Source organism: Hibiscus syriacus, unplaced genomic scaffold (genome assembly GCF_006381635.1).
Source record: "Hibiscus syriacus cultivar Baekdansim isolate YM2019G1 unplaced genomic scaffold, ASM638163v2 tig00110174_pilon, whole genome shotgun sequence".
Lineage (NCBI taxonomy): Eukaryota > Viridiplantae > Streptophyta > Magnoliopsida > Malvales > Malvaceae > Hibiscus > Hibiscus syriacus.
In genome coordinates, this window is record NW_024062612.1 from 2,877,385 (window position 1) to 2,904,732 (window position 27,348).

General features: G+C 33.9%; 3 protein-coding genes, 1 long non-coding RNA gene and 1 pseudogene across 4 annotated transcripts; 2 read left to right on the top strand and 3 right to left on the bottom strand.

The window, feature by feature from the left end:
• Window positions 1-4,440: 4,440 nt before the first annotated feature.
• Window positions 4,441-5,780, top strand: LOC120216922 (FCS-Like Zinc finger 6-like). Its single transcript, XM_039214201.1, has 2 exons — window positions 4,441-4,891; window positions 5,430-5,780. The coding sequence occupies exons 1-2, from the start codon at window positions 4,533-4,535 to the stop codon at window positions 5,587-5,589; spliced, it is 519 nt and encodes a 172-aa protein (XP_039070132.1). The 5' UTR covers window positions 4,441-4,532; the 3' UTR covers window positions 5,590-5,780.
• Window positions 5,781-7,654: 1,874 nt separating this feature from the next.
• On the bottom strand, window positions 7,655-8,364 carry LOC120217013 (chemocyanin-like). Its single transcript, XM_039214251.1, has 2 exons — window positions 8,187-8,364; window positions 7,655-8,079 (listed from the first exon to the last, which is right to left on the bottom strand). The coding sequence occupies exons 1-2, from the start codon at window positions 8,362-8,364 to the stop codon at window positions 7,655-7,657; spliced, it is 603 nt and encodes a 200-aa protein (XP_039070182.1).
• Window positions 8,365-10,366: 2,002 nt separating this feature from the next.
• Window positions 10,367-10,986, top strand: LOC120217014 (non-specific lipid transfer protein GPI-anchored 11-like). The gene is made up of 2 exons (XM_039214252.1): window positions 10,367-10,706; window positions 10,802-10,986. The coding sequence occupies exons 1-2, from the start codon at window positions 10,367-10,369 to the stop codon at window positions 10,984-10,986; spliced, it is 525 nt and encodes a 174-aa protein (XP_039070183.1).
• A 772-nt stretch (window positions 10,987-11,758) lies between these two features.
• On the bottom strand, window positions 11,759-26,677 carry LOC120216924. The gene is made up of 3 exons (XR_005525105.1): window positions 26,576-26,677; window positions 16,549-16,552; window positions 11,759-11,769 (listed from the first exon to the last, which is right to left on the bottom strand). It is a non-coding gene; the product is annotated as an uncharacterized LOC120216924 (long non-coding RNA).
• Window positions 11,821-15,264, bottom strand: LOC120216923 (annotated as a pseudogene).
• Window positions 26,678-27,348: the final 671 nt, after the last annotated feature.

Genomic DNA, 27,348 nt, shown 5'->3' on the forward strand with positions numbered 1-27,348 from the left:
TATATGGCTACTTGATTGAAAACTTTTATCTCTATTTTTGAAAAATTTTCCAATTAGAGATTCATCTGTGGATCAACACCTTCATGTTATGCTTTAATGATGATGCAATGCAAAAAGACCAAAAATGACATAAAAATCAGAAGAAGAAGAAAACGAGTTAGTATATGTAAAATAACCAATAAAAGGTGATGTTTAAAGATAAGTATAATACTTACCTAATCATGGTATCTACCCGAGCATGCTTTTATTAATAAGAATCCTACCCATAAATGTTTTCTACCTGACATGGTTTATTTCAGGAAGTAAATCCTAATCACATGGTATATAGTTCGCATGATTTATTCGAAAATAATTTTATTCTATGGATTTAAAGTAAAAAGTGAAGGTTCAGAGTCATTCCTCCTTGATGTCGATGCCCCCTGGGCTACCAAACCCTCAATCCTCATCCATTATAGACTAAAACGGATCGAGTTCAATTCGAGAAAACATATTTCTTATGTCTATGCAGAAGGCTACTCACGAAGATCATAAGGGTATACACTCCGAGAGTGATTCACTAGCTTGTGTGGAGGGATGCTCACAAAGGGCACTAACAATTCACTCCCAGTTAATGGGATAAAAATCAGGTATAGAGCTTATGACATGCAAATGCATGTGTTGTGTGTGTGAGGAGGAACTCATAAACCTTTCGACAAAAAAAATTGAGACTCATTTTCAAAAATCTTAACAAGTCTGAAAACAATGAGATCAAACACCAATACAACTATTTACAAGAGTAAAAAATGATGCATAAATATGAAAATTGAAATTAAAAGGATCGTAATTCAAGTAAAGGTTCAAAATTTATAAAATTCTAATCACTCAGACAACATATAATCAAGTCAGGCCCAACTCTCAAAATTTCCCCAGTCGAGTAATATCACCAAGTTGTCGTCACCGTTTTTTTCACTGGACATCGAAAAAATAGATGTACGACACAATTTTTGAGTAATGTCATTTTTTAAAAAAATATTTAAAGATGAAAATTGGTTTGCGTTTAACCATAAATTCATTTTTACGGATTCGAGAGTTGGTTATGCGTGGGGAGTGATAAGCACCCCATAGCGCCTAAGATTGATACCTCTCGATTATACGTTTCCGAAAACGATGAAATTTTACAAATTTGAACTCGAAATTTAAATTATTTCTATGCTTTTTCTGGAATGAGTGAATTCATTTTGTAAAATATTTGATTCGATGAAAGATTAAATTCTCTCGATTTTATTTAAAAAGGATGTCTTTTTTCTACGTGAATTAACATAAATTAAAATCCAGTTATGTTGGATGTAATTTCGTTAACTCATGAAGCAAGACAACATTGCCTTGGAATCTTGTGGAAAATGAGTAATCAAACATTTGATTTATGAGTGTAATAGTAATAAATGTAATGTACAAATTAGATGAAATATCCACGTAACATGACAAATAAATAATAAACGATAACAAATATAATTTTTATTCAAATAACCCTTGAAAAGGGCACTCCAAGTCTTTGGAGGTCTTTCATAAGTTAACTGTACAATTAAATATTTTAAAGCTTTTCAAAATATTGAATATACCACCTTGTTAAAAATATATTATGTATACATTCAAATATATATAAAAACTATCTTTAATAAAACATATGCATATTTTTGTATAAAAAACAAATACAATATATAAATATATTATTACAATGAATAAATATAAGCTTGACACATAAAAAATGTGTTATTTATATTTATATATACATATATATATATATGTAAACACGTACATATTTAGGATTAACAATATATAAAACTAAGATAACAAAGGTATAAACATACATATAAAATAACACAAAGACTAAATTTAAAATACTAAAAATACAAGAAAAATATCGAATTATGCATCCATATTATTCCATACTAAAGCTTGGTTAAACAAACACAAACAAAACTAGAAGGTCTTAATATATAAATACAACAATTTTGAGCAATATTACAAATAAAGACTAAAATATAACAACGTTAAATAAATGAATTAAACTAGCCATTTAACCAAATGATATTAATAAAGCATACGGTGAAGAAAATGTAAAAATGACAAAACTCGAAGTTAAAACTCAGAAATAACTCATGTTTCATTTATGGACTGAAATGGAAGCTTACAAAACTCGGATGACCTAGAACGCTATTTATCCCATGCGCTGAAACGTGGTGCCCTACCTTGCCTTAAATGTCGTCATTTTATGGGAGCAAGGAGGGCACCAAAACGGTATCGTTTTGATGGTCATATAAATAAACTTCTTTAGTTTTATTTTTCATTTTTTACATATTCTTTTCTCTCTCTACCCCGGTTTTTCTCTCATTTGTCTCTAAACTAGGAGTGCCCGGTGGTGGAGTCTTCCGTCATCGCCTACTGCGCTGACCCCCGTTAGCCACCAAATTTCACATGGTGGCTCATCTCATCACGGTGAGTTTGGATCGGGGCTTCATTTTGTGAGATTCGACCTCTTTCACCATGAAAAGGGTCGAGAAATCCTCGACTTTTCAGGCTCCGATCTTCGCCGTCCACCATTGGATAGAGTTGTGGCTGAGGTATGACATTCCAGGGGTTGCTCCGGACCTTCTCACCGTTCGAATTAACCGACGGAGACTCCCACCGTCGGTGAGAGGCTTCAGCCGAACGGTAAGCTTCCTCTCTTTTTGATTCTTTTTTTTTTGGTTTTCTGTGTTTTTTCGAATATGCTCTCATTTTTTCCTCCTTCATTTTTTTGTGTAGTTACTGCATGCTATAAAAATTACCAAGGTTGCTTGCTTGTTTGGTGAGGGTTCAGCAGAGGAGTATGGCTATGGTAGGGGGTGTCCGGTTTGTGAAGAAACAGGGATTAGGTGTGATTTGTTTGTTTGTTTTTATTAGATTTGATTTCTGATTTTTTATTGTATTTGATATGATCTGCTGAGATTTGGAACACAGAATTTGTTGAGGTGGTCGACGACGGTGGCGTTAGTGGAGGTAAAGGAGAGGCGACGTTAGCAGCTGGGGTTTAGGGTTTTTAGATTTAGGGCAATTTAGGGTTGATTTGGTTTAAAGGGTAAATGAATTGGATTGGTTTGTAATTTAGTTTGGGCTCGGGTCGATGGGTTTGTAATTGGGCTCGGGTTATGTAATAATATATATATCACGAAAAAAAATGGTGATTACACTTTGGTTTTCATGCACCTGTACTAGTTTGTTTGAAGCTTTGTCTTGCTCTCAACTTTTAACTTCGATTCACTTGTACGGCGTTTTGGTTCTTTTTGCTTATAAATGTATTTCATCTATGAAAATTTCTCATTCGTAAATACATGGTACCAGTGTTCCAATTTACCAACAGCAGTTGAGCAACATGACATATAGTTGTTAAAGCTCATTAAGTTTATATTCAATACCATCAAATTTTAGGAAAAATTCACAAGCATGATTTTGATTGTCATGAATAACCATCAATGATGAGCCATGATTAATTGACAACAATAATTAAAAAAATTGATAATTTTCTATAGAAATATAGAGAATAAATGATCAAGTCAACGATTGATTAATAGCAACAATCAAAGGAGTTGATAATTTTATATAAAAACACATAGAGGAAACAACCACACATTCCATTGTCGGAAGTTTAGTACTAAAATCAAAGTGTGTTAAAGCTTAATGACCAAATCAATATTTTAACAAAAGTTAAGTGACTACTTGGATAATTTGTCTTCTAAAAAGTGAGTTAGCTTTAGAATGATTGCTTTCCGTTTACATATATGGTAAGTATATTTAGAACAAAAATATGTATGTATGGCAAGCATTTTTCATCCAGCTTTGCTGGTATAACTCACTTCCTAATTAGGGAGGTTCCGAAACTCTCTCATCCAAACGAGAAAAATAAAACCTCAAGCTTAGGTGTCCGAATATAATTGTCACTTAAACAATCTAAGCTGTCACGGGAGAATTTAGAGTATCTTATTTTTTTTATGGATTAATAGTTTAACTGTTTAGAATTGTGTACATCTTTATCTAATTATATAATAATAATCTATCATATTTAGTTTATCAATAATAAAATTATATTATTAATTCAAAATAAGGGAAAAGAACTTTGGAAGGAGTTTTCTTTTCCAAAGGAATAGTGAAAACATGAACCAAGAGTAATATCAACTTTAAATCTTATATAATATTGTTTGTTATTTCACCTTTAATTCAATCGGAAGCAGCATCCTAAGTTAACCATATAATTTACATGAAAAATATAATTAAATATACAGTATGACGTGGATTCGCAATGCCAATGATGTAAATACCATAAAGTAGGAAAACAGAGAAAATTAAAGCGAAAGAAATGAACGGCTCAGATTCACTCATGGGTTTCTGGCTCTTCTTTTATCTGCCCCCATCTGGTCGTCTCCACTTCTTCACTTCTCTGTCCTCTCTCTCACACACAGTTGTTCTCTCAAAGCTTTTACCTTTAGAGGAGTAAAGAAAATAAAGGAACACAGAAGATGATGCTAGGGAAGAGACCCAGGCCGAGGCCACCGATGAAGAGAACAACAAGCTTGTCAGAGATCGCTTTTGATCTAAACACAACCGGCGTTGAAACTCCGCCGTCTGATCCACATAATAACACTCACCCGAAACAGGACGCTGGCCTTCCTGGTGGCGTTTGGGGTCCACAGATACAGGCTAATGGTGATGGTAGTGGCGTTGATGGTGGAGGGTTAGATCAGCGGTTGTTGGCGTCGGTGTTACCTAGAGTTCATAGAAGACATTCAGCTGATTTCATGGAAACCCCTCAATTCTTGAGGTCTTGCGGCCTTTGCAGACGTCGCCTTGTTCCCGGACGTGATATTTACATGTATAGGTAATTTTTCTTCCCTTAAACTACGTTTTGTGTATTAAATATTAACTGACAAAAAATTTAAAAAGTAAGAACAAAGTTGGAATCTTAAATCTCAACTTCTTATATGAATTTATTAATTATTTGGGATATATATAATTCAACACTGTTTTCTCTTTTCAAAGGAAAAAAGTACGGTTTTCGTTTGCAGTTCTGATCTGATTTTTCTTTTTGGTAGTGAAGTTTTTGATTTTCCACAGGATGGAATTTCAAGATGCTTAGTTACTTGCAAGGACTCTTCTTCAGTTGTGTTTATTTGTTATTGCATGCCTGTTAATATTCTCAACATCTCCTCATTTCTTTAACAATTTCGGGAGTTCGTCGTCGTCGTCTCCTTTTTTTAATAATTTAGTAGAAAATTTCATATCTGCGAATATTTCAATAATTGAATGAATCCCATTATTCATTTTTATTAACTAAAAAAATCAGACTTACTTTTAGACATTTATTTGGTCGGGAAATCCAAGTTAAATAATACTCCATCACTATTGTTTAATTGCAGGGGTGATAACGCATTCTGTAGCCTAGAGTGCAGGCAACAGCAGATGAACCAAGACGAGAAGATAGATAAATGTTCGGTAGCATCGAAGAAACAAGCCTCCGCTTCATCTGCTGCAAGATCCAGTGTCTCCGCCAAAGGTGAGACGGTTGCCGCCGTTTAGCTATATTAATCACCGTGGCTCAATTTCCATGCTACTAAAGGAATCCATCTGCCCAATACACATATAAATCAATGTATGGGCAGTACAAGTTTTAGCTTTGTAATGCTAATGGGACAAGTTTTGGACATGCTATTTTATGTGGATCCAAAAAAAAAAAACTATACCAAAAAAATTAAATCTCTACTTCAGTATTCCCTATAATATTCCCTTATCTTTTGCTATTAAAGATTTGCAGATTTATTTGGTTTTCTAATGGTTTAAAGGGTTGATGAAGAACCTAAAATAACAATATAATGAAATGAAGAAAACTTTAATACATTCGATTACAAAACAATAAACTTGGATAATTTTATATTAGGTGAATAAATTTATAAAATTATAAGGAATAATAAATTTATAAAGTTAAAAAATAACAACTAAATATATAAAAAAAATCGGGAATAATTGACTAACTCTACCTTTTATTAATCTATCATATTCTTTTTGTCTTATTCATTATGTTTTTTTTAAATTGTTTTGATAAAAATGTCTTATAATAAAAGTCAATAAATAATATTATTCATATTTCTTTTTTATGTTTATATGTTTCATTCTTTTATATCCATCAAGATAAATTAATCAAATTTATCTATAATTTTTTAATGATAATTCTTTTTATTTATCTTGATTAAATATATCTTTTAAAATTATGTTTATAGTGAAAATAAGATATAAATTATGAGACGAGAAAAGTATTAAATAAATAGAATCTAGGTCTAATGGAGGGCCTGGAGGCAGGGCCGGCCCTGAGCATAGGCGAGGGGGGCGATCGCCTAGGGCCCGGAGGGGCTCATTTTTTAAAATATTTTTAAGTTTAATAATTAAAAAATATTTTTAAACATCATTTTTTTATTTCAAACACTCGAAAACATGATAAATATTCTTGATTTTTATAGTAAACTGTGATATTTATAGTAAACTATGATATTGATTATTTTTGTCTTACATTACGCGTGTAATGTTCGGTATTCGTAGATACAATATAAGGGGCCCACTCTTGAAAATATTTTTAAATTTAATAATTAAAAAATATTTTTAAATATTATTTTTTTATTTCAAATATTCGTAAATATGGTAATCTAATGGACCCCATTTTAATGATTAAGAGGAGAACTATGTGTGAGTTCCACTTATCTTCTTGTCATCACGTCCTGACCTAGGACCCTTAAAATATCAGGACGGAGCCTGCCTGAGGGCTGGAAAGCTAAAACACCAATGATCATTTATACAGCTAATTGACTAAATAATTAATAATCACAAATTGCAAGGTTTATTGTCATTGTCAGTCCATTTATCAATCACTGGTATGTTGTTTTCCTCCATTGATTGGCCTTTGTTGTTTTCGACTCCCTACTTGTATTTTTTGGACGTTACCAACTCTCCTCCAATGACCTTTCTCGTTTAAAAGAGTTATACCAAAGTTTTAATCCAATCCCAACTTCACAACCAATTTTGTAATCATTTCATAATTTTTATATTTGAATCTGGCGATTTGCATTTAACAACTGTATTACATCAACCTATTTAACTAAACACACACAATTAATTTTTAAAAGGTTAATGATAATGAACTAAAGTGATAATTAATGAAAATATAAGAGTCAAATTAAAAGTAAAAAAGGGCTAGAAATGAGAATCATGATCTTTAATTTTACCCGAAGAGAAATAAATGTTTCTACTTGAGTACACCAATCTTCTTCTCCGGGAAGTTGAAAATAATTATGAGAACGATAGAGAATTCCACAATTTGTTAACTCAATAATTAAGTTCTAAAACAATTATTTTTAAATTTTATAGTTTTAATAATTAAATTAATGATTTCTTCTTTAATCCTTTCAATAAAGAAAATCTAATTGAGGTTAATTATACGAAAAATAGTAAGACGTTGAATTCAAGCACTCTTGGATCAATTAAAAGGAGAAAGATTAACATGCCATAGTGTTTTTCAATTCAATTATCAGCATAAACAATTTTAACCATATTTATTAGCAGAAGATTGGTGGCACATGTTGATACAAATTCATTTTTAAACAAGAAACTCAACCATGTCGTAAGTGCCAATTCCAGTAACACCCACCACGAACGCGATGACAACGAGAGACAACCAGAAGTCAAACGGTTTCAGACCGGGAGCATTGCCGGGGATTGATTCCACGGTATCCGGACTCGGTGCCGAAGCTTCACCCAACACGGAATTTGACTTTGGTAATTGAACCACCGACGCTGAAGACGAAAGGTGTGGCGGAGGTAGAGTCGCCTCGAAGTTAACCTTTTGGCCGGCGAGACAACGGCCCGGGAGACTACAAATGAAGTAATAGTGGCTTGGCTTTGTTAGGTTGATGGTGTCAGAACCCGATGAGTAGAATGCAATTGGAGATGTTGCATTGCATGAGTTGTAATTCTGGTGAGTCACACGGACCACATTACTGAAATTTTTGTTGTACTTGAAAACTGGAAGAAAAAAAAAACAGAAATTAACTTGGTTTATGATAATACGTAATACTGTAGAAAAACAATAGATTTAAAGGAAGAGTTTAGGTGAGAAATCCTTTACGTACTAACAACATCGCCAACATGGAAGTTCCTGGTTGCTGCCCATAGTTTGTAATCGAGTGGCAAGCCGACGGTGATTGTGGTCCAACCGAGGAAGCCGCCGACCCAATGGACGGTTCCCATGGAGACGCCCCAAATGGACATTGTAAAGATGAAAAGCACCGCACTCTTAGCAAATGCCATGCCTCCAGTGTTAGACAGACTGCTTGAACAATCAAACAAGTTGATGTTGGAGTGAAATGTGTCTGATTAATATAACCTTATTATATAAGCCCATAATGTTTAACTTTTTTTCTTTCTTATAAATCACTACTTACAACATTCTCTGTTAAATGATTCAGCCTTTTCTATTTTTCTTTTTAAAAAATCCCAAATGGAACTCTCCAATGAATTAAAACATGATGTGCGACTTCTAGTTTAATGTTTGAGTTGGTCTCTAAAATATATCATTTTTTTTCATTTTAATTTTTAAAATTTATTGTTTAATTTTTTTCAATAATTGTATTTTGATATCTATTTATGTCATTACTAAAGTGTTTTTGGTTTAAGTTGTGTTTTGGTATCGCTTTGTGTTATTTGTTTTTTTAATTAGAATTTGTGTTATATGTTAAATGAAGTTAAGTTGTGTTTTGGTATTAATTTGTGCTATTTGTTGAATGAAATTAAGTTGTGTTTTGGTATTAATTAAGTGTCGGTTAAACGGTACAAATGATAATTTATGTTTAAATATTAAAGTTTACAACCATAAACACATGACATTTTATTAACACAAAAATTAGTCACTTAAGATCACACAAAGATCATACAAAGAAGAGATTAAAAACTTTAACTAGAAAATCGAACAAAAGATGGATACATATAGGCCAGACTGCATCAGCAAACAAACCGCTAAAGAGGATTAAACTATTGAAAGATCATCAACAAACCATAAATCAGAGTGAATGACATGAAATAACTATTCAAAACCGCAAAAGAGGATTAAGCTATTGAAAGATCATCAACAAACCACAAATCAGAGTGAATGACCTGAAATAACTATTCATAAATGCAAATTGAGTATGCAACTCCAATTCGAGGGTCCAAAGAAAAAAAATCAACATGATAACAAATAAATGTTTGATCAGTCGTGGCGATGTCAGATTCAATCCTAAAAAACAATAAATTAAAAATAATGGTCAGACGACCAAAAGCATGCCGTAAATGCAAAGCTATTAAAAACCAAAAAAATAAAAGAAAAACAAAGATATGATGCAAGAAATTAAAAGGAAAACAAGAAATTTTTACAATGATAAGTAGCTCAAAGACTGATGACGTCTCCTATCAATCAAGAACGAAGAAAAAGAAGATTTTAGAGTTTGAACATTTCATTTATTTTAGTCATTAATAATTAAAATATATTATAATTGATATTAAAGGTGTAATAAAATGATGTCTTAGACATATTAAATTTTTAATTTAATTAATTAATTATAATTAAAATATCAATTTAATTTTTCTAAAAGGTCTAAATTCTTCTAAAAGTACCGAAAAATATTTATAATTTTATATGAGTTAATTTTTTTTATACATTTATTTAGTTGAGGATCTCTCATTTTGTCCATGAGAACCTTGTAACAGTTAGTGTATTATATTTTCAGAATATCTATATGCGATTTCAATATCAAAAGGTTTGTTTTTAACCCTTAAGAGATGGTACCATAAACTTTTAAAAACCAGAAGATAAAACTCCAAAGCTAGAAGTCATACATAGATATCTCAAAAACATAATAGCTTTCCATTGTTCGACATTCCAACAACAACCGGAGATATCTCAACAATAAAAAAACAACCAATAATTCTAATATTAAATTTCGTTTGTTAAATATTAAAACCAATAATTCTAATATATGATAAAATCTTTATTCCTTCTGGTTGCAATCTTTTTTAAAAATGTTTTTTGAGATAAGCATTGGAATGATAAAATAATAAGATTAAAATTTAAAACAAAATATTTTTAAATAAAAATATTGAAATTGAAATCTTTTGTTTCCATCAAATCCTTATCCAACTAAATTTTAAAATTAAAACGTTATCCTCATATTTAAATATTTATTTACAATACCTTTTTGTTATTTGAAACTTCAATCTTAAACTTTCAATTCTTGACATCAACCTATTATTTTCTATAATATCAAACGCCTGAAAAATGAAATCTAGTATTGCTGCCACTTGTATTTTAATGGTTTTGATTAGAGTGGCAAAGGCTGAGGTATCGCCATCATTATCTCCATGGGAGAGTTGTTCAACTATTATATATGATATGATAGATTGTATCCCGTTTTTGAGCGGAGACAGCACCGAAGACAAACCAACAGTTGCATGTTGTTCTGGGTTTAAAATAGTAGTGGGAATCAATGCTGAATGCATTTGTGAAGCCCTTAAAAGCAGTGTTGATCTGGGTGCCGATATAAATCTTACAAAGGCCGCTGCTTTGCCTTCAGCTTGTCAAGTTTCAGCACCTCCCATCTCCGAATGCAACTTAGAAGGTCACCTACTATTATTGTATTCTTTTTTATTGTTACTTATTTCAGTGTGACCCATATTTTAAACTGAGTTAATGTTTTCTGCAACGTTACAACAGTTAACCCTCCTCCACCGAGTGAATCTCCGATCCCAATTTCAGGGCCAGCGGAAACACCAGCACCTGCAGGTGAAGTTGCTAAACATGCTCCCTCACCGTCCTTGTCTGGGACTTGCTCACTATCATCTTCTTTCTTTCTTCTCTTTACCATGCTACTCATTTGTATTTGTTATATCTCTGTGTAATTTTGTTTTTGCTGGATTTAATGGTTATAATAAGTCATGATTATACTCCCTTGTTTTATTTTTCTCCTGTAATTCCATTTTCATTCTAAAGTTTACACTATTTGCTTAGACCCTTAAAATGTTTATTGCCTTCATCCTGAATAACATTAAGAACAAAAAATTTGCTAATACAATCACTTTTTTATAATTTTTAATAGGCTACTCCCCTGAACAAAATAATTGCTTTCAGTTTTTCATAATTTTTTCTCACCCTTTTTTCTCCAAATCAAGGTTTATTAACGGCATTGAACATGATGACTTGTATTAATCAGTTATGAATGATAAATGTATGTGATATCGTAATTGCACCTAGCTCCTATTTTATAGTGGTTTCCATTTCCATTAAAGTAACTCGTGTTCGTAATTTTGCTTCGAAATTTAATTGTATTGTACAGATTTTTAGGAGTTAAACTTCATGAGATAGTCTATAGGACTTACTTAGTGAAGTTTAAATGGAAAGAAATACTGAGAAAACTAACCTGATTTTCATCAGTTTCTACAAATATTTTCAATATATGCTTTTAAATTTTGGGAACTATGTTTTTACTTTTAATCAAAAACAATTATTATAAAGTTACACCAAATAAAAGTTGAGACGGCTGTACCACCACCCACCCAAGGACCCTTGATCTACAAAGATTTGTTCATTTGGTTAAGAAAAACAAACGAAACATACTAAACGGCAGTCTTCATTAGGTGTAATAAAAACCCATCACATTTTTTTGGTACATCAATAATCACTTTCTTATTGCAAAACATATTAACTTAAAGGCCTTTTAATATGCATGAGAAAATCGAAAATTTAACTGTCTACAAATGAAGATAAAACAATAACAAAAATTTGTTGTATTTTCAAAAAGAACTACTTACCAATACAGAACTTGCCAAAGATGTTGGATAAAATCTCCTCGGAAATGTCTTCTCCACTTATCTGGCCAAGAGCCAATGCAGCCTCTTTTAAATCAATTGTCCAAAAATCAAGAGGCAACTCCTCCTTTATAGTCTATGCCAATCTTACAAGCGCCTCCTTGGCTTGCATCAGCTGTTCACATTGTCTCTGAGACTCCCCATGAAATTAGTATTCCATAAGCAGCAGCCAGAAATGGATATGGAACTAGGGTCGTCTAAAAGCAAGAAAAGAAAAAAGGGTTTGGCAGTTTTAAAAATGCTAACCTGGTTAACGGTCCATCTCCGTCCCCCAGTGGGGATCTTGTTTAGGCCAACGATCTCTAAGATTGATTTCTCCAAATCATATATCCCTTGACCCGTGATGGCACATGTAAAGACATGCTTACTGAAAGACTTGGTCTCTCTGTCGACCCAATCAAAGCATGCAGATGAAGCACAGTCTATTTTATTGATTACTAGAATCATTGGAATGGATGTTGATCCCTGAAACCCCAAAACAACACCCAGTTTCAGTATGTTCTCAAAGAAGATTAATTCATTGGATGAGGTACTTAACAATGGAAAAAGCTGCGAGATAATTGGATATCAATAGCAATGCCAATAGCTTACCATATTGGATTGAATCCTCTCAAGAAGTTTAGTATCTTCCATAGCCCATCCATCATGCACTCACTGTCATTATGATGACATCAGCACCCATAGCAACGGCTTCAGATCTTTCCACACCTAGAACAAAGTTAACGTACAAATCTGAGTAATTATTGACATATTAAGAGAACCATAAAGCATAAAATTAACTACCTGTGAATAGAGCTGTTAAAATAATATACTTGAACCGTTGAACCCTGAAGATGCCACAACTAAATCTTGAAACATTTACTATTTGCTATACAGTGCTGCAGTGCAAAACTAAATACAATTTTCTTCACCCAGAGAAAAACTAAAATCTTGCATGGCATTGTTACCAACGACATAAACCATAGCATTTCCAATGTGAATTTCCCATTATGTGTGCGTTCAAGAGACTGGCAACTGAGTCAAATATATATTTATAGGAATCGACTTTCCTATTAAAAATCATCAGCTAGCAAAATAATCAACTTGGAACTCCTATTCGATGATTATAAATTAAGGTATTTTAGGAAATAATCAGGCAAGGAGAAAAATTTTACCGATCTTCACCACAATATCATTAGTTTCCCTTATGCCTGCAGTATCAAGAAGCGTTACAGGGACACCAGCAACACTAACACTGGCTTCCACCACATCTCGAGTGGTTCCTGCAATCTCTGTAACTATTGCCCTCTCACTCTGCACGCTAAAAGCAAGACACGGGGCTGAACTAGATGCCATGTCATTTCTATGCGAAAGAACCAGTGCCCAAATGAAAGGACTTGCCAGTTCATCAGTCAAACAAATTGTTTAGATGATGTAACACAGACATCAAAACTGAGAGATGTTCACTCATAAATCATGCAATAGGAAGGAAGGAGGGAAAACAACGTACTTTGCTCCAGATATTAAGAAGGCTTGACTTCCCAACATTCGGACGTCCTACAATTGCTATCTGCAAGATTTTGGAAAAGGAGGCGACTGCATCATTGATACATATCTTAAACATACGATGCACAGCCAGTCTACAAGTACAAACATGTAAAAGCCAAAAGCTTTATCTATCTTACTACCAAAGAACCACAATCACAGGTAGATATAAATAATCCAACTGAATGATAAAAAAGTTGGGAACTGCTCTGTTACTTTTATGATATGTTTGGGGAGTAAAATGTGAATTCTAAACAAGAAACCTCTTTCTGCAATTGAAATCACGCATTCAAAGATCTTGTATGGTAAGAGATTTTATCTGCAACCCTGATTGCAGAAGTTTGTCATAATTGGCTGTCTCCAATGCATGCTCTAAATCCTGAGACATGGCATGGATTCTATTCATAATTAGGTTGACATCGAGTGGTGGCATCTCATCTTCAAAATCTAAACGAGCCTCTATCTCAGTAATCAACTCAATGCATTGTCCTCGCAAAGAACTGACTAAAGTAGAAAAGACCCCCTGTCAGACAGTCAATCACATCAAAATTGTTAATCACACTGCCAACAGATCCTTGATTGGAAGAATTATATGCAAATTTAAAGGTAATAAAAAAGATGGAGAAAACAACAAGATAGTTAGAAAAACAGAATGTAAAGATGAAAATGACTGAATTCCTGCCAAAGCTGAATCAGCAGCAGCAACAGACTTAGGTGAAATTAGTTTCCCAACATTTTCAGCTTGTGAAAGATCTAAGCGACCATTCAAGAATGCACGGAGGGTAAATTCGCCTAAAAACAGGAGAAGGAAGTAACACAAAAGATTAGGGACATTTTTTTAATTAAAAGATACAATATATATATATATATGGGCATGACACTCTGATCAACTAGAACTGAAGGTTTCAATTAATTTATTTTTTATCTAAGAGTCGACGAGCCACCACAGAAATTTTTACATAAGCTAAACGCAACCTGGTTCAGCAAGCCTAGCTCCAGCTTCTAAACAAAGCACAACACTCGACGCAGGCACACTTCACTCCCATGGCACTGGAGCTCAACCACATCTTCACGAGTATATGATTTTGGAGCCAGCATCGGCACAGCTAAAACCTTAAAAAAAGCCAACTTTACAATCTACACCCCATGCTTCAATTCCAATAACGAAAAACACAAACAACCAACAAAAAAGTTATACCTCATCAACTACATTTCCCTGAGAATCCAAAACAACGCCATACTCAACAACATGGCTTGCAGGCCTCCAAGAACCCGAACAGGAATCGAGTCTCTTCTTATTCCTCATCTTTTTGGCCGGGAAAAAGACACGGCCAGCGATATCGACAGCGGTGGGACCAGACAAACGAACGATGCCAACGGCAGCAGGAGGGCCGCCTAAAGAAGTGACAATGGCTGCAATGGTGCTGGTCGAGCTCTGAGTCTGAATTGAATCGTCCTGGTTCACTGAACCCAAACCCAGCAAGCGCTCATCGTTGTTGGAAACAAAGGCAGTCTCTGCAGTGGAAAAAGAGGTGAAACGGGCAATTAAATATAGAAGTGAAAATGAGAAGAAAAAATGAATTTTGAGGGAGGGAATCAGAGAAGATGAATAACCTTGGTGAGTGGAGGCAAGGGGTTTAAGTGGTGGGGTTTTAGGGGAGAGAGAAGAAAGTTTTTTGGGGAACAAAAGAGAGGAAAGGATTAGTTTTGGAGGCGGTTTTGTTGGCCTGTAAAAACGAGTGGCAGCAATACGGAGAGACGGGAGTAGAGCCATTGCCTGTGTCTGATTTTTTGACTGCCGACCACTGTATTTGAGGATGCTCTTCTCTTCCTTTTGCCGATCTATGGAGTTTGCAATTGTCCATTGGGTTCAACTGGGCTTTGTTACATGTTCAAATCCTGGAGAGCTTCACTCACATAAGCCGTAGGCTTCTTTCGATCCAAAAACCCATATGGTTACTGAATGAACAGCTTCATCTACTTCTTCTTTTTTTATTATATTGTTTAGATTTAATTTATCCAATATAAACAAAATTTTAAGATTAACTACAAGATTAATAATTATTTTTTTATGTTTTGTCCATTTTTTCTTACTGAATTTTAAAAACATAATATTTAGTCTTTTTTCTGTTTTTATTTGATTAAAATATAATCACTAAAAATTATCATCCATTCTACCTTTAATGTATTATTAACATAACACATTAATAAATGGGTATGTCTTGATTAATTTTTGATGCATGCGGAAAATGAAAAATGGATCCGTAATTCAAAATAAATATATGTAATATAAATTTTTATTACTTTTTTTAAATTAAACAAATATTAATTCATTACAATATCAAAAATATTTTTCTTAAATCATTGCCTTCGAGCATTTATTGATTTATAATCATTAATGATAGTGTTAACATTAATTTTTTCCAACATATTTTTCTTAATGCATAACATAGCATTTGGAAATAAAAGAACGATCTTTTCTAGAATTTAGAACTACATAAAAATCAAAAGAAATAATTTGAAAACATGATCCTACCTAGAATCTTAAAAGCAATCTTCAATATGATTCAAGCACCACAATTGATGATAAACAATTATGATTTTGTTTTTTTAGAAATATGAGAAATTAAAAAAGCAAGAATAATAATTTTTAGAGAAATTGGGAAATATAAAGAATAAAAGAAGCATGCTAATTATAGTTAATTTTTTTCTCACATTAAGTTTTAGAGAAAAAATAACGTTAATAGAAATTTTCATTGATATAAAAAATTAGGAAAGATATTTGATAAATTAATGGTAAGAATTTGAAAAGACCAAAATAAAAGAGATTCAATTATTTTTTAATTTTAAAAAATAAATATTGAATTAGAGTTTATAAAAAGTTAAACAATTTATTAACATTAATATAAAAAAAAGTTAATAATAAAAAATAACATTTTAATAAATTCATAGATCTCATTATTTTATTTTATAATTTTTTAAAATCTATTATCATAACATAAAAAATATTATATTAAGATTTTTTAAAATTTATGGGCCCCGGGCAGGCACCCTCTTGCCCTAGCCCAGTACCAACCTAAAGCAATGTTTTAAGAAGCAAGCAAGAGATAAAATTTTTGAACGATTTAACATATATAACCAGAGACCCACTAAGAATTGTTCAATAAACGAGGTAAAGAACACATTTTTAATAGAGAAAATAACCTCAGTGACCAAAAATCCCATATAATATACGATTTTAACCAACTTTTTCCAGATTTGTCAAAATGACCAACAAAATCACAATGCGATCGCTAATTTGCAACGCGATCTCCATTATCGCAAATCAGTTTCCAGATTCGCAACGCGATTATTACTATCGCAATGCGATTTTCCAATTTTGCGTTGCGATTTTCCCAATTCGCAATGCGAATAAGTAAATCGCAATGCGAATTTGGAAAATCGCAATGCGATACTGACTATCGCAATGCAATTTTCCTAATTCGCATTGCGATTTACGTATTCGCGTTGCGATTAAGTAAATCGCAATGCGAATTAGGAAAATCGCAATGTAAATATGTAAATCGCAATGCGAATCTGACTATCGCAATGCGATTTACATAGCGCCATTCGTATTAACGCGTTTTTTTTTTAAATTCCAAACACGAATTTTTTCTTAATATATCGGAAACTGAACCGTCCACAGTAATCGTAACTCATAACCTCAAACCTAAAATCACAACACTCAGTCCCATCTCTATCTCTCACTCTCTAAGGTGAAATCCGTCCCCATCTCCGAAGATTTCCATCCCCATCGCCGGCGAAATCCCTCACAACCATTCACGGTCATAAATCCCTCACAATCATTCAGAAATGGAAAATCAACCTCCGAGGGTTAGTTTTTTTAATTATTTTTATTTTGAAATTTTTGTATTATTTTAGGTTTTTCATATTGAAATTGATGATAAGTTTACTGGTAATTTCAATAATAGATTAACCATGTCACTTAAATTTCTTATTAAATCATTCGATTGCTGCCAATACTGCTAAACTGTTTAGTATTTAACCCTGTGAAGTTAGTATTTGTCTTTGTTTTGTCTTTTGGTTGAAGTAATGCAGAAGAAGAATAGTTTCGAGAATGAAAATCGCAACGCGGAAATGACTATCGCAACGAGAGAATCGCAACGCGAAATGAAAATCGCAACGCGAAATGAAAATCGCAACGAGATAATCGCAATGCGAAACCAAAATCGCATTGCGATTTTCATTTCGCGTTGCGTTTCTCTCGTTGCGATTTTCATTTCGCGTTGCGATTCTCTCGTTGCGATAGTCATTTCCGCGTTGCGATTTTCATTTCAACCAAAAGACAAAACAGTGTTGCAAATTTTAGTTTCAAGAATAAACTACTATTTATGTTTATTGTTTTTGGTATATCTTCACAGTGTAGTTTTTGGTATATCTAACTTGGTATGTTTATTGTTTTTGTAGAAATTCTTTTCAGCTTCATTGACATTAAGGAATAAAGTTAACCTAGCCACTACAATTGCTTCGAAGCTTTCACCTGCACAAAGAAAATTGTTTGAGGAAACCTGCTTCGGGCCATGGCTGAGAGTACAACATCCGGGTGGAGATGCTAATTTGACCCATTTGTGGCTTCAGACCATGACTAACGATCTACCCGACAGTATACAACGTGGTGAGGAAGAGATATGGTTTCATTTTCCACCGGCGTATACTTGTTTTGGGCGGAAGGAGTTCTGCTTAATCACTGGTCTACGATTCGGACACGATGATGTAGGCCGGTACACTCGTCATATCACCCGCCCATCATGGTTATCCAGGGTTTTTCCTGATGAGTCAATAGAGAAGCCGAACTTACACGTCGACGACATGAAGAAATTGTTTAATAAGAAAGATGGTTTTACTCGGATGAATGACGCCGATGTTGTCCGAGTATGCCTTCTACTACTTTTGTATGCCGGCTTTTTAGGCAGAGAGGCCAGACAACCTATTCCTCAGGAGCTACTATTATTGGTAGAGGACCTAAATGCATGGAATCTATTTCCGTGGGGTTCGTATATATGGAAAGCTACCTGGACTAAGTTGTCGTCTGCCTTTGATGACCGCAAAAGTTTGCGGGGCGATGGGTCGAAATACACTTTGTCAGGCTTTGTTTGGGCCTTTAAGGTAAGAATTTCTATATAATGTTTTCAAAATTATAATTAATTATTTAACAATTACTAATGTTTGTTATTTTATTGTTTGTAGATTTGGATATTCGAGGCTTTCCCCAGCATGCGGACATATGCATTAAAAACCTCAAATGATATTCCTAGGGCTATTTCCTGGAAGAGGAAACGTCTGTTGGATTGGGAAGACTTAATACCATATGCGACAATAAATAATGTAAGTTAACACAAATACTATCATATATAAACAAGTTATTAATAGTAGACGTTTAACTTTGTTTGAGTTTTTATATTTTTAGGAGGCCAACACTCCATTAATAAGACTGACACCCACGGAGGCTGAGCATGCCACTGATTGGTGGCAAGCTAGTCAGCGTTTTCTTGATGGCACGAATGATGAGCAGCCTCCACTTCCTCCACTTCGAGAGCCATCACCTCACCCAGAGCCATCACCTCACCCAGAGCCATCACCTGATCGACCCGACTATACACCTCTACAACGAGAGCCATCACCTATCCCGTCACATCATCGAGCCTCTTCTCCACCATCACCTCATGATAGGCGACCGGCAAAGATGCCACGACTTCTATCTCCCTGTTCTCCACCTCCACCTCCATGGGATGAGTCAAGGGAGTTACGTGATGAGGTCAATGCCTTGCGTGAGGAGATCGGTACTCTACGCGATAACGATGGTGCATGGCGTGTGGAGGTGTCTACTTTACGTGGTGAGGTTGCCGCTCTACGTGAGATGGTAGTATCGTTGCAGAATGAGGTTCATACTCTACGCAACGAGGTAAGTTTAAAATTTTCCATATTTAACTTGATGATAAATTTACTCGTAATTTCACTTAGATTAACCATTTCACTTAGATTGCTTAGTAAATTTATTCGGTTGCTGCCAATACTGCTAAATTGTTTATTAACACTGTGAAGTTAGTATTTGTCTTTTGTTTTGTCTTTTGGTTGAAGTAAATTTATTCGGTTGCTGCCAATTCTGCTAAACTGTGTATTCTTTAACACTGTGAAGTTAGTATTTGTCTTTGTTTTGTCTTTTGGTTGAAAGTAAATTTGTTCGGTTGCTGCCAATTCTGCTAAACTGTGTATTCTTTAACACTGTGAAGTTAGTATTTGTCTTTGTTTTGTCTTTTGGTTGAAAGTAAATTTGTTCGTTTGCTGCCAATTGAAACTATTCTTCTTCTGCAAATTGAAACTTGAATGAATTGCATTATTTCAACCAATAGACAAAGACAAATACTAAGTTGACAGTGTTGCAAGTTTGAAACATATTTGCCTTTGTTATCTGATGCATTTTGTGAACTATGATAGAATAATGACTTGGGGGAATTCAATGCAAGTTTGAAACATATTTGTCTTTGTTTTCACTGTTTAAATATCATGTCTGTTTATTTACTGATATTTGTATTTAATTATTTAGCGGACCGATAAGGTGGATGCTTTACGTCGGGTTTTTCTTACACGACAGAGTTCACGCATCAGACGGCGTGCACGTGCTATTAAGTCTCCGTATACCCCAATAGTGCGAAGACACCGCAAGAAGAAGCCCGACTCGCCTGTCATCCCTCAAGAGTACACTCCTATCGTTGAAGAGGCCCCTATCATTCCTCGAGAGTCCCCTTCCACCGTTCAAGAGGCCACTGTCATCGTTGAAGAGGTCCCTCCCACCATTCAAGAGCCCGATTCATATGGCGTCATATGTAGGATTCTTGAGAAACCCTCTGACGTGCCGGACATGATGGATTCAAGTTGGCTTTCGTATGAGCTACCGGACAGTACCATACCGGTATCTGAAGTGGAGAGGAGACAACTACCGGACACAATTCTGGATAACACCCTTTGGGCTAAGACCACAGTTGATTTTTATCTACATGAGCGGAGCCAGGGGTGTTTCACTGACATATGCAAGCTCAACAATGATATCTATTTGTTGCTTGATCGGTCTTGGTGGGGCGTATTATTAGGGGTCGAAGACAATGGCTATTTCGATGGAGGGGTAAGTCTTATATTTTTCTTATATTTTAATTTGATTATTTTTTTTTAAATTTATGTAAGTTACTAATATATGTCTTTTTTTGTAAAACAGCATATCGATGCGTGGGTGTCACGTCTTCTAATAATTAGGAAACTTAAGGAAAATAAAAGAAATACACGATATACAATTATGCCGACGTCTTTTAACGCCGTTCACTTGAAGAATCAACGAGATGAATCATTTGCGTTGGGCAATGGACAAGCTAAACTTTATCCTGCATGGTGGGAGGTCGATAAGGTTAGTATTTATTTTAGATTGAGTTTAAAGGTATTCATAAATAAGTGCGCAAATGAATGAATTATTACTTATGATTGCATGTGTTTATCCCTGTTTTGGAACGTAAACATTGGCTTCTCGTCGAGCTTCAGCTCCCATCCCTTAAGGTAATAGAATATGACAGCATGATAAATTATATATCATTGGCTGATTTAAGAGATATTATTAAGGGATGGAGCTCTCATTTGGCTAAATTCTTGGATGCGATAAATTATTGGACTCGTTCTGGAAACAAGAAGCCAAAGAAGCTCAATATTACAGTTAGCAGAGACGAGACCGCACCACAACAAACGAAAGGACCCAGAGGGGATTGTGATCCTCTCGTATTCTTGGCGTTGGAGCGTTTGATCACAAGAAGTATAAAGTATCTACCTCCCACCGATAGAGATAGAGCTGCAGTAGGCTTGTGGTTTCGGCATTATATGGCTAGATCGATATATACGAGACACTGCCTACCTGCATCCGCGTTATAAAAATGTCCATAAATAATTGGTAAGTTTATAGGCTTGTGGTTTGAAAATGTTTGGTTAAGTACCTAGAATTCAATAATTTACTGTTTGTAGGTTTTAGATGTGTAGAAAGTGTTGTTTGAGCAAATGTTTGGTTTATGCAGGTTAATCTCAGAATTGAGTTGCGTGAAAATGATGTATGGCTGCAAAAGTTGATTCAATAGTAGATTAGGAAATAAGAATTATTGCTTATTTTTTGATTGTTTAATTGATTTGTAAAAGTTGATTTGTTTAATTGATGTGAACATAATTCTTATTTGTGCTTGTTTAATTGATTGAAATGTAATGGTTGATTTTGTTGATTTCAATCTGTATTATGTTGAAGGTAAAAATGACTATCGCAATGCGAAATGAAAATCGTAACGAGAGAATCGCAACGCGAAACTAAATTCGCGTTGCGATTTTCATTTCGCTTTGTGATTCCCTCGTTGCGATTTTCATTTCGTATTGCGATTCTCTCGTTGCGATTTTCATTTCGCATTGCGATAGTAATTTCTGCGTTGCGATAGACATTAAGATGATTGCGAACGTCATTTTCGTGTTGCGATAGTCAAATGATTGCCTAATAAGTGATAACAATTGAACAAATCATAACAATTTTCAAACTCAAGTTACTAATACATGCCTAACTGAAAATGTTAAAAGTTCACACATAAAATCTACATAATACAACGTTTGCATTTAAAAATCACCTAAGTTAACAGTCCCAAAAGGTGAAGCCAGTTGTGATTGGGATTTTAAAGATGATTGCCTTTTTGATTGCCTTTTTCTTGACACCATACGAGCTTTGGATTTTGATGAGGATCCATATTTTGGTAGAGGAAAAGATGATTGTGATGGCACTGGTGATCCACATGTCAACCTTGTATGACCACTTTCCTTGCACCGACTACATGTCGATCTCTTCTTCTCTTCACCCTTAGACGGTATACGATCGTGACTTTTTGGTCGGCCAGGTAGCCTTCTATTCATGGCTGGTGGCAAAACTTTTTGTAAGTCATCTGGTATGTCCCACTCAGAAGGATGTGGAATAGGGTAGATAATCTCGCCATAAGTCTGTCGATATACTTCTGTAGTGTAGCAATCCATAGCGTATGCGCTTGAATCATCTTGGTTTAGATGAAGAGAAACTTTTATAACATGGCCACACGGATAACCAGATGTTTGCCATTTCATACAACTACACGTCTTTGCATTTAGATCGACAAGCCCATTTAAGTTATTATCCAGTACTTCAAACAAAGTGTTTGAACATGGTTCAACTCTCCATGACGTTGACTTCACAACACGTTTCGTTATCTTTTTTTCTGTCCATGGTGTAACACGATGTTCCAATGTTCCTGTAAATTTAAATAAATAATACTTAGTAAAATATATGATAAGTTACGAATTTAAAGAAATAATACATGCATGGTTTCTTTTCTTGTAGTACCACTGTTGAATAGAGGCTCGAAAAAACTCCATTAATATAGTAATGGGTAATTTTCGGGAATGATGACTTAGAGCGTTGATTGATTCTGCACTATTAGACGTCATGAAACCATATCTTGCTCCAAGTTGATGTACTCTTGACCATCTTTCAAACCCGACATCTTCTAGTGTTTGAGCACACTGAGGCAAAACACGTCTTAAACAGTTTATATGCTTATTAAAATCCACTTCCCGATAAGCTTTTACAACCTTCCAGTATGTACATTTGTGATTTTTTATACCAGCAGACCTTGATTTTAGATTTCTATACAAATGAACACCACAAAGTCCATGAAAAGCATATGGGAAACACCTTCTAACAGCATTGTCAATTGAGTTTGCCCTATCGGATATGATTGTCAGATTGCTAATAGGACCTATGCAATCCCTAAGATGCCCCATAAACCATGTCCATGAATCAGAGGTTTCAGATTTGCTAACCCCGTAAGCTATTGACAATATCCCATTGTTAGCATCCATGGCTACTGCTAATAAGTTTACTCCAAGGTATCGACCTTTCAAATGTGCTCCGTCAACTATAATAACTGGGCGCATGCAAGTAATAAACGAACGAATCTACAAAATAATATACACAAGAAATATAATCATTTAAATGTGAAATGCATGTAACTAACAAAAATGAGTCAACATAATTATATTGATTTACTAACCGCAGCACCAATGGCGATAAACAGCAACTCAAAGCGTCCATCTCTATATGTTTTGATATGAGTTACCAACCCAGGATTTTTCAGCTTTAAATTGTGACAATAAGTCGGCAGTTGGGCAAACGATGCTTCTGGCGACCCCCTCAACAATTCCAATGTATAACATTTGGCTCTCCAAGCTTGAGAATATGATATACTAATCTTGAACCGAGCATTCATGTCAGTCATAATTTCATGTCCCCGATATACCCTGCCATTCAAAAACATTAACTCAGCCAGAAAATCACCCAACACCTTTTTGTCTGCCTGTTTATGGTGAGGAAAAACTTGGGTTCTTGAACATGTATGTTTATCAATAAAAGTCCTAACTTGAAACATTTCGTAATCTTTTATCCTCTTTGTAATCATAAGCCACGTACAGTTTTTGTCAATCATACACCTTGTTTTGAAACGATCTTTGCTTGATTTGTTAACTTTTAGTTGATAGCCATCTTCCACACATTTCGTATACAAAGCTATCTTCAAGTCTTCCTTTGTATCAAAACAATCATCTTTCTTGATACGAATAACTTTTGTGTAACAATCAACTGCTTTCTTTACCAACTCTTCTTCCGGTAGCTGAAGTAATTCTGGCATATTTCAGTTATACTCCCGTGGCATTTTCTTTTCTTCGGGGACTTTTTCTTCTTCTTTTTCTTCTTCAGGATTATATGAATTACAGAATGGATGTTCAACATGTTCATTCACAGTCGTAACTTCCTCCTCATTATCATCAACAACATCTTCCTCGGCAACGGCTGTTTCATCATCAAAATTCGGGTATTGACCAATATCAAAATCATTACACGCAAGGTCTGTTTCTTCTTCTGAAACATCATCAAAATCCGAGTATTGACCAATATCAAAGTCCGGGTATTGACCAAGACCAAATTTCGAATACTGACTAGTACTCACAATTTTTTCTGTTGGCTCATCATCGTCTAATTGGTCAATACAAAAAATCGGAATTTGGTGCTGAAAGTTTATTGGGATTTGGATTAGAGAAAGGTTGTATGTTTTGAGAAAAACTTAGTTGATTACTACCCACTACTGACCCAACAATACTACTTCTAGGTTCAACAACATACAATGTAACATCATCACTTGAAACACTAATGTAAGCAATGAATCGTTCAACATCTTCATTGTCGGTTAACAAATAAACTTTACCATTTCTCTGATAAGATAGCCTAAATCCACTTAGGGGCTCTAAATTCAATTTCTTTGAAACACGTAACATTAGAGTTTCATAAGTTAACTTTTTTAATGACAGTTTTAGTTGAAGATTCATGGGTAAAGGCATATATTGTAAAACACCATGAACATTCTCCCATGACCCTCCAAAACACAAATCTATCCAAACATGATCAACATTAGATGATTTCATGGTTGTAAATTAATTTACTAAACAAACGAGCTGCGAAACTAAGACCTGTTGCCGGATGGGGAAGGATGTCGTTGGATATAGGAACGGATGTCGCCGGAGAGAGTGATAGATGGAGATGGAATGAGTTGCGATTTAGGGATTTAGGTTATGAGTTGTTGCTGCTGCGTAGATATATACACAAAAAATTTGTGTTGCGAAACTAAAACCTGTTGCGAACTTTGAAAAATCGCATTGCAATTATGTATTATCTCGTTGCGATAGTCAGAATCGCGTTGCGAAAGTCAGAATCGCGTTGCGAAAGTCAGTATCGCGTTGCGAAAGTCAGTATCGCGTTGCGATAGTCAGTAAAATTCGCATTGCGATTTTGTATTATTGCGTTGCGATAGTCAGTATCGCATTGCGATTTTCCAAATTTGCATTGCGATTTACTTATTCGCATTGCGAATTGGGAAAATCGCTACGCGAAATTGGAAAATCGTATTGCGATAGTAATAATCGCGTTACGAATCTGGAAACTGATTTGCGATAATGGAGATCGCGTTGCGAATTAGCGATCACATTGCGATTTTATTGGTCATTTTGGCAAATCCAGAAAAAGTTGGTTAAAATCGTATATTATATGAGATTTTTGGTCACTGAGCTTTTTAATAAGCAAACCCTTAGTTAGACGAGATTCCCAGCAAAAAAAAAATCCTTCTTTAGCTTAGAAACAAAACACCCTTATCTCCATTTAATTCAAGAAATGTTGTATTACCGGATAATGAAATCTTCATTCTCTCATTTGATTGGACGGTAATCTCATTCCCGCTAATCTTTTATTATCAACAGTAGATTTTTGAGATATATTACCGGGAACATGATTATTTCTTCTCTTAGGTATTGTTGAATTATCGGCGTTTTACACTAAAATACTCTTAAAATTTATTTTTTTCAAAAATATTATTTTTCTGTCGTTGAATAATAAAAATTTTACGAAAGTTAAATTAAAAATTTATCTTTAAACTATTTTAGATTTACAAAAAAAAATCTATAATTAAAATTTTAAATAAAATTCAGGAGTTAAAATAAAATGTTAATCTTTCATTAAATCTATTTATCTTTTTAATTTTATAAAAAAAATTACATTAATTTTATAAATTTAATTTTTTTTAAAGAAAATATATAAATATTTTATAGTAATATTATATTAGAATTCAACTTGTTAAAAAATAAATATATAATAAAGATAATTTAATTAAATATACATTTCAATAATCTTTTATTCGTTTAACCAAACACGGTAATCTTACATTCTTGATAAATCAGCCAAACACAAAATACAACATTCCTAATAATCTTTTATTCTCAAATCTTACATATGTGAACAAAACACACCCTTAGTTTAAAAAGAAAATGCAAGCAATCAAAACCCTAAATCTAAGACTGTACAGTAATGTAAGACCTAAAGTGACCAAATTTAACCAGGTAACCCTTGGGTTCTCGACTAGTTTAGCTTTCTTGGGAATAATTTGGCGTGGAAGAAGAAATTTACCTGACCGAAGATGTAGCCGGACGAGATGGGGAATATTTTTTCAGACAAAAATATTAAACACAGCTACAGAGAGAAGCAAAGCTTCGAATAGGTAACATTTAGCTTTTCCCTGTCGATTTGTTTGATTTTATCGTCACCAAAAGCTTTCAGTCTGTTCATAGCCTCGAAGTTGGACTAAACGACGACGGGGAAGATAAGAAACCTACGGACGGAGGCCGTGCGGCATTGAAGAAAAGTAACAAAGGAATAATTAAAAATTTGTCCTTAAAGTTTTTTATTTACAGAAATACCTATAATTAATTTTTTATCTAAAATTTAGGGATTAAAATAAAATTAAACATTTTTATTAACGTATCTTGTCAAAAATCTTTTAAAAATCTAATGACATTTAATCTTAAGTAGTTATATCTTAATTAAATAAAAATAACTAAATATTATATTTTTTAAAATCAATAAGAAAAATGGATAAAATATAAACGAAATAATCAATCATGTAGTTTACCCATAATTTTATATTTCTAAATCTTGTAAAATTTTCTTTTTTAGCATAAAATTTTATGCACATTCTTATTATTAAAAGAAAAAACAAATTAAACCAAACTTTTGTTAGGTAATTTGATCTGCTACTCTCTACACTTTTATTAGGTTTATATATTATTTTGGAAAAGAGGAGAAACGTCAATTAGGGAAAGAACTAAGGTGTTGAAAATTTCAGTTAACCGATTGAATTGAAATTTTTTCGGTTAATTGGTCAGTTAATGCTTAATAATTTT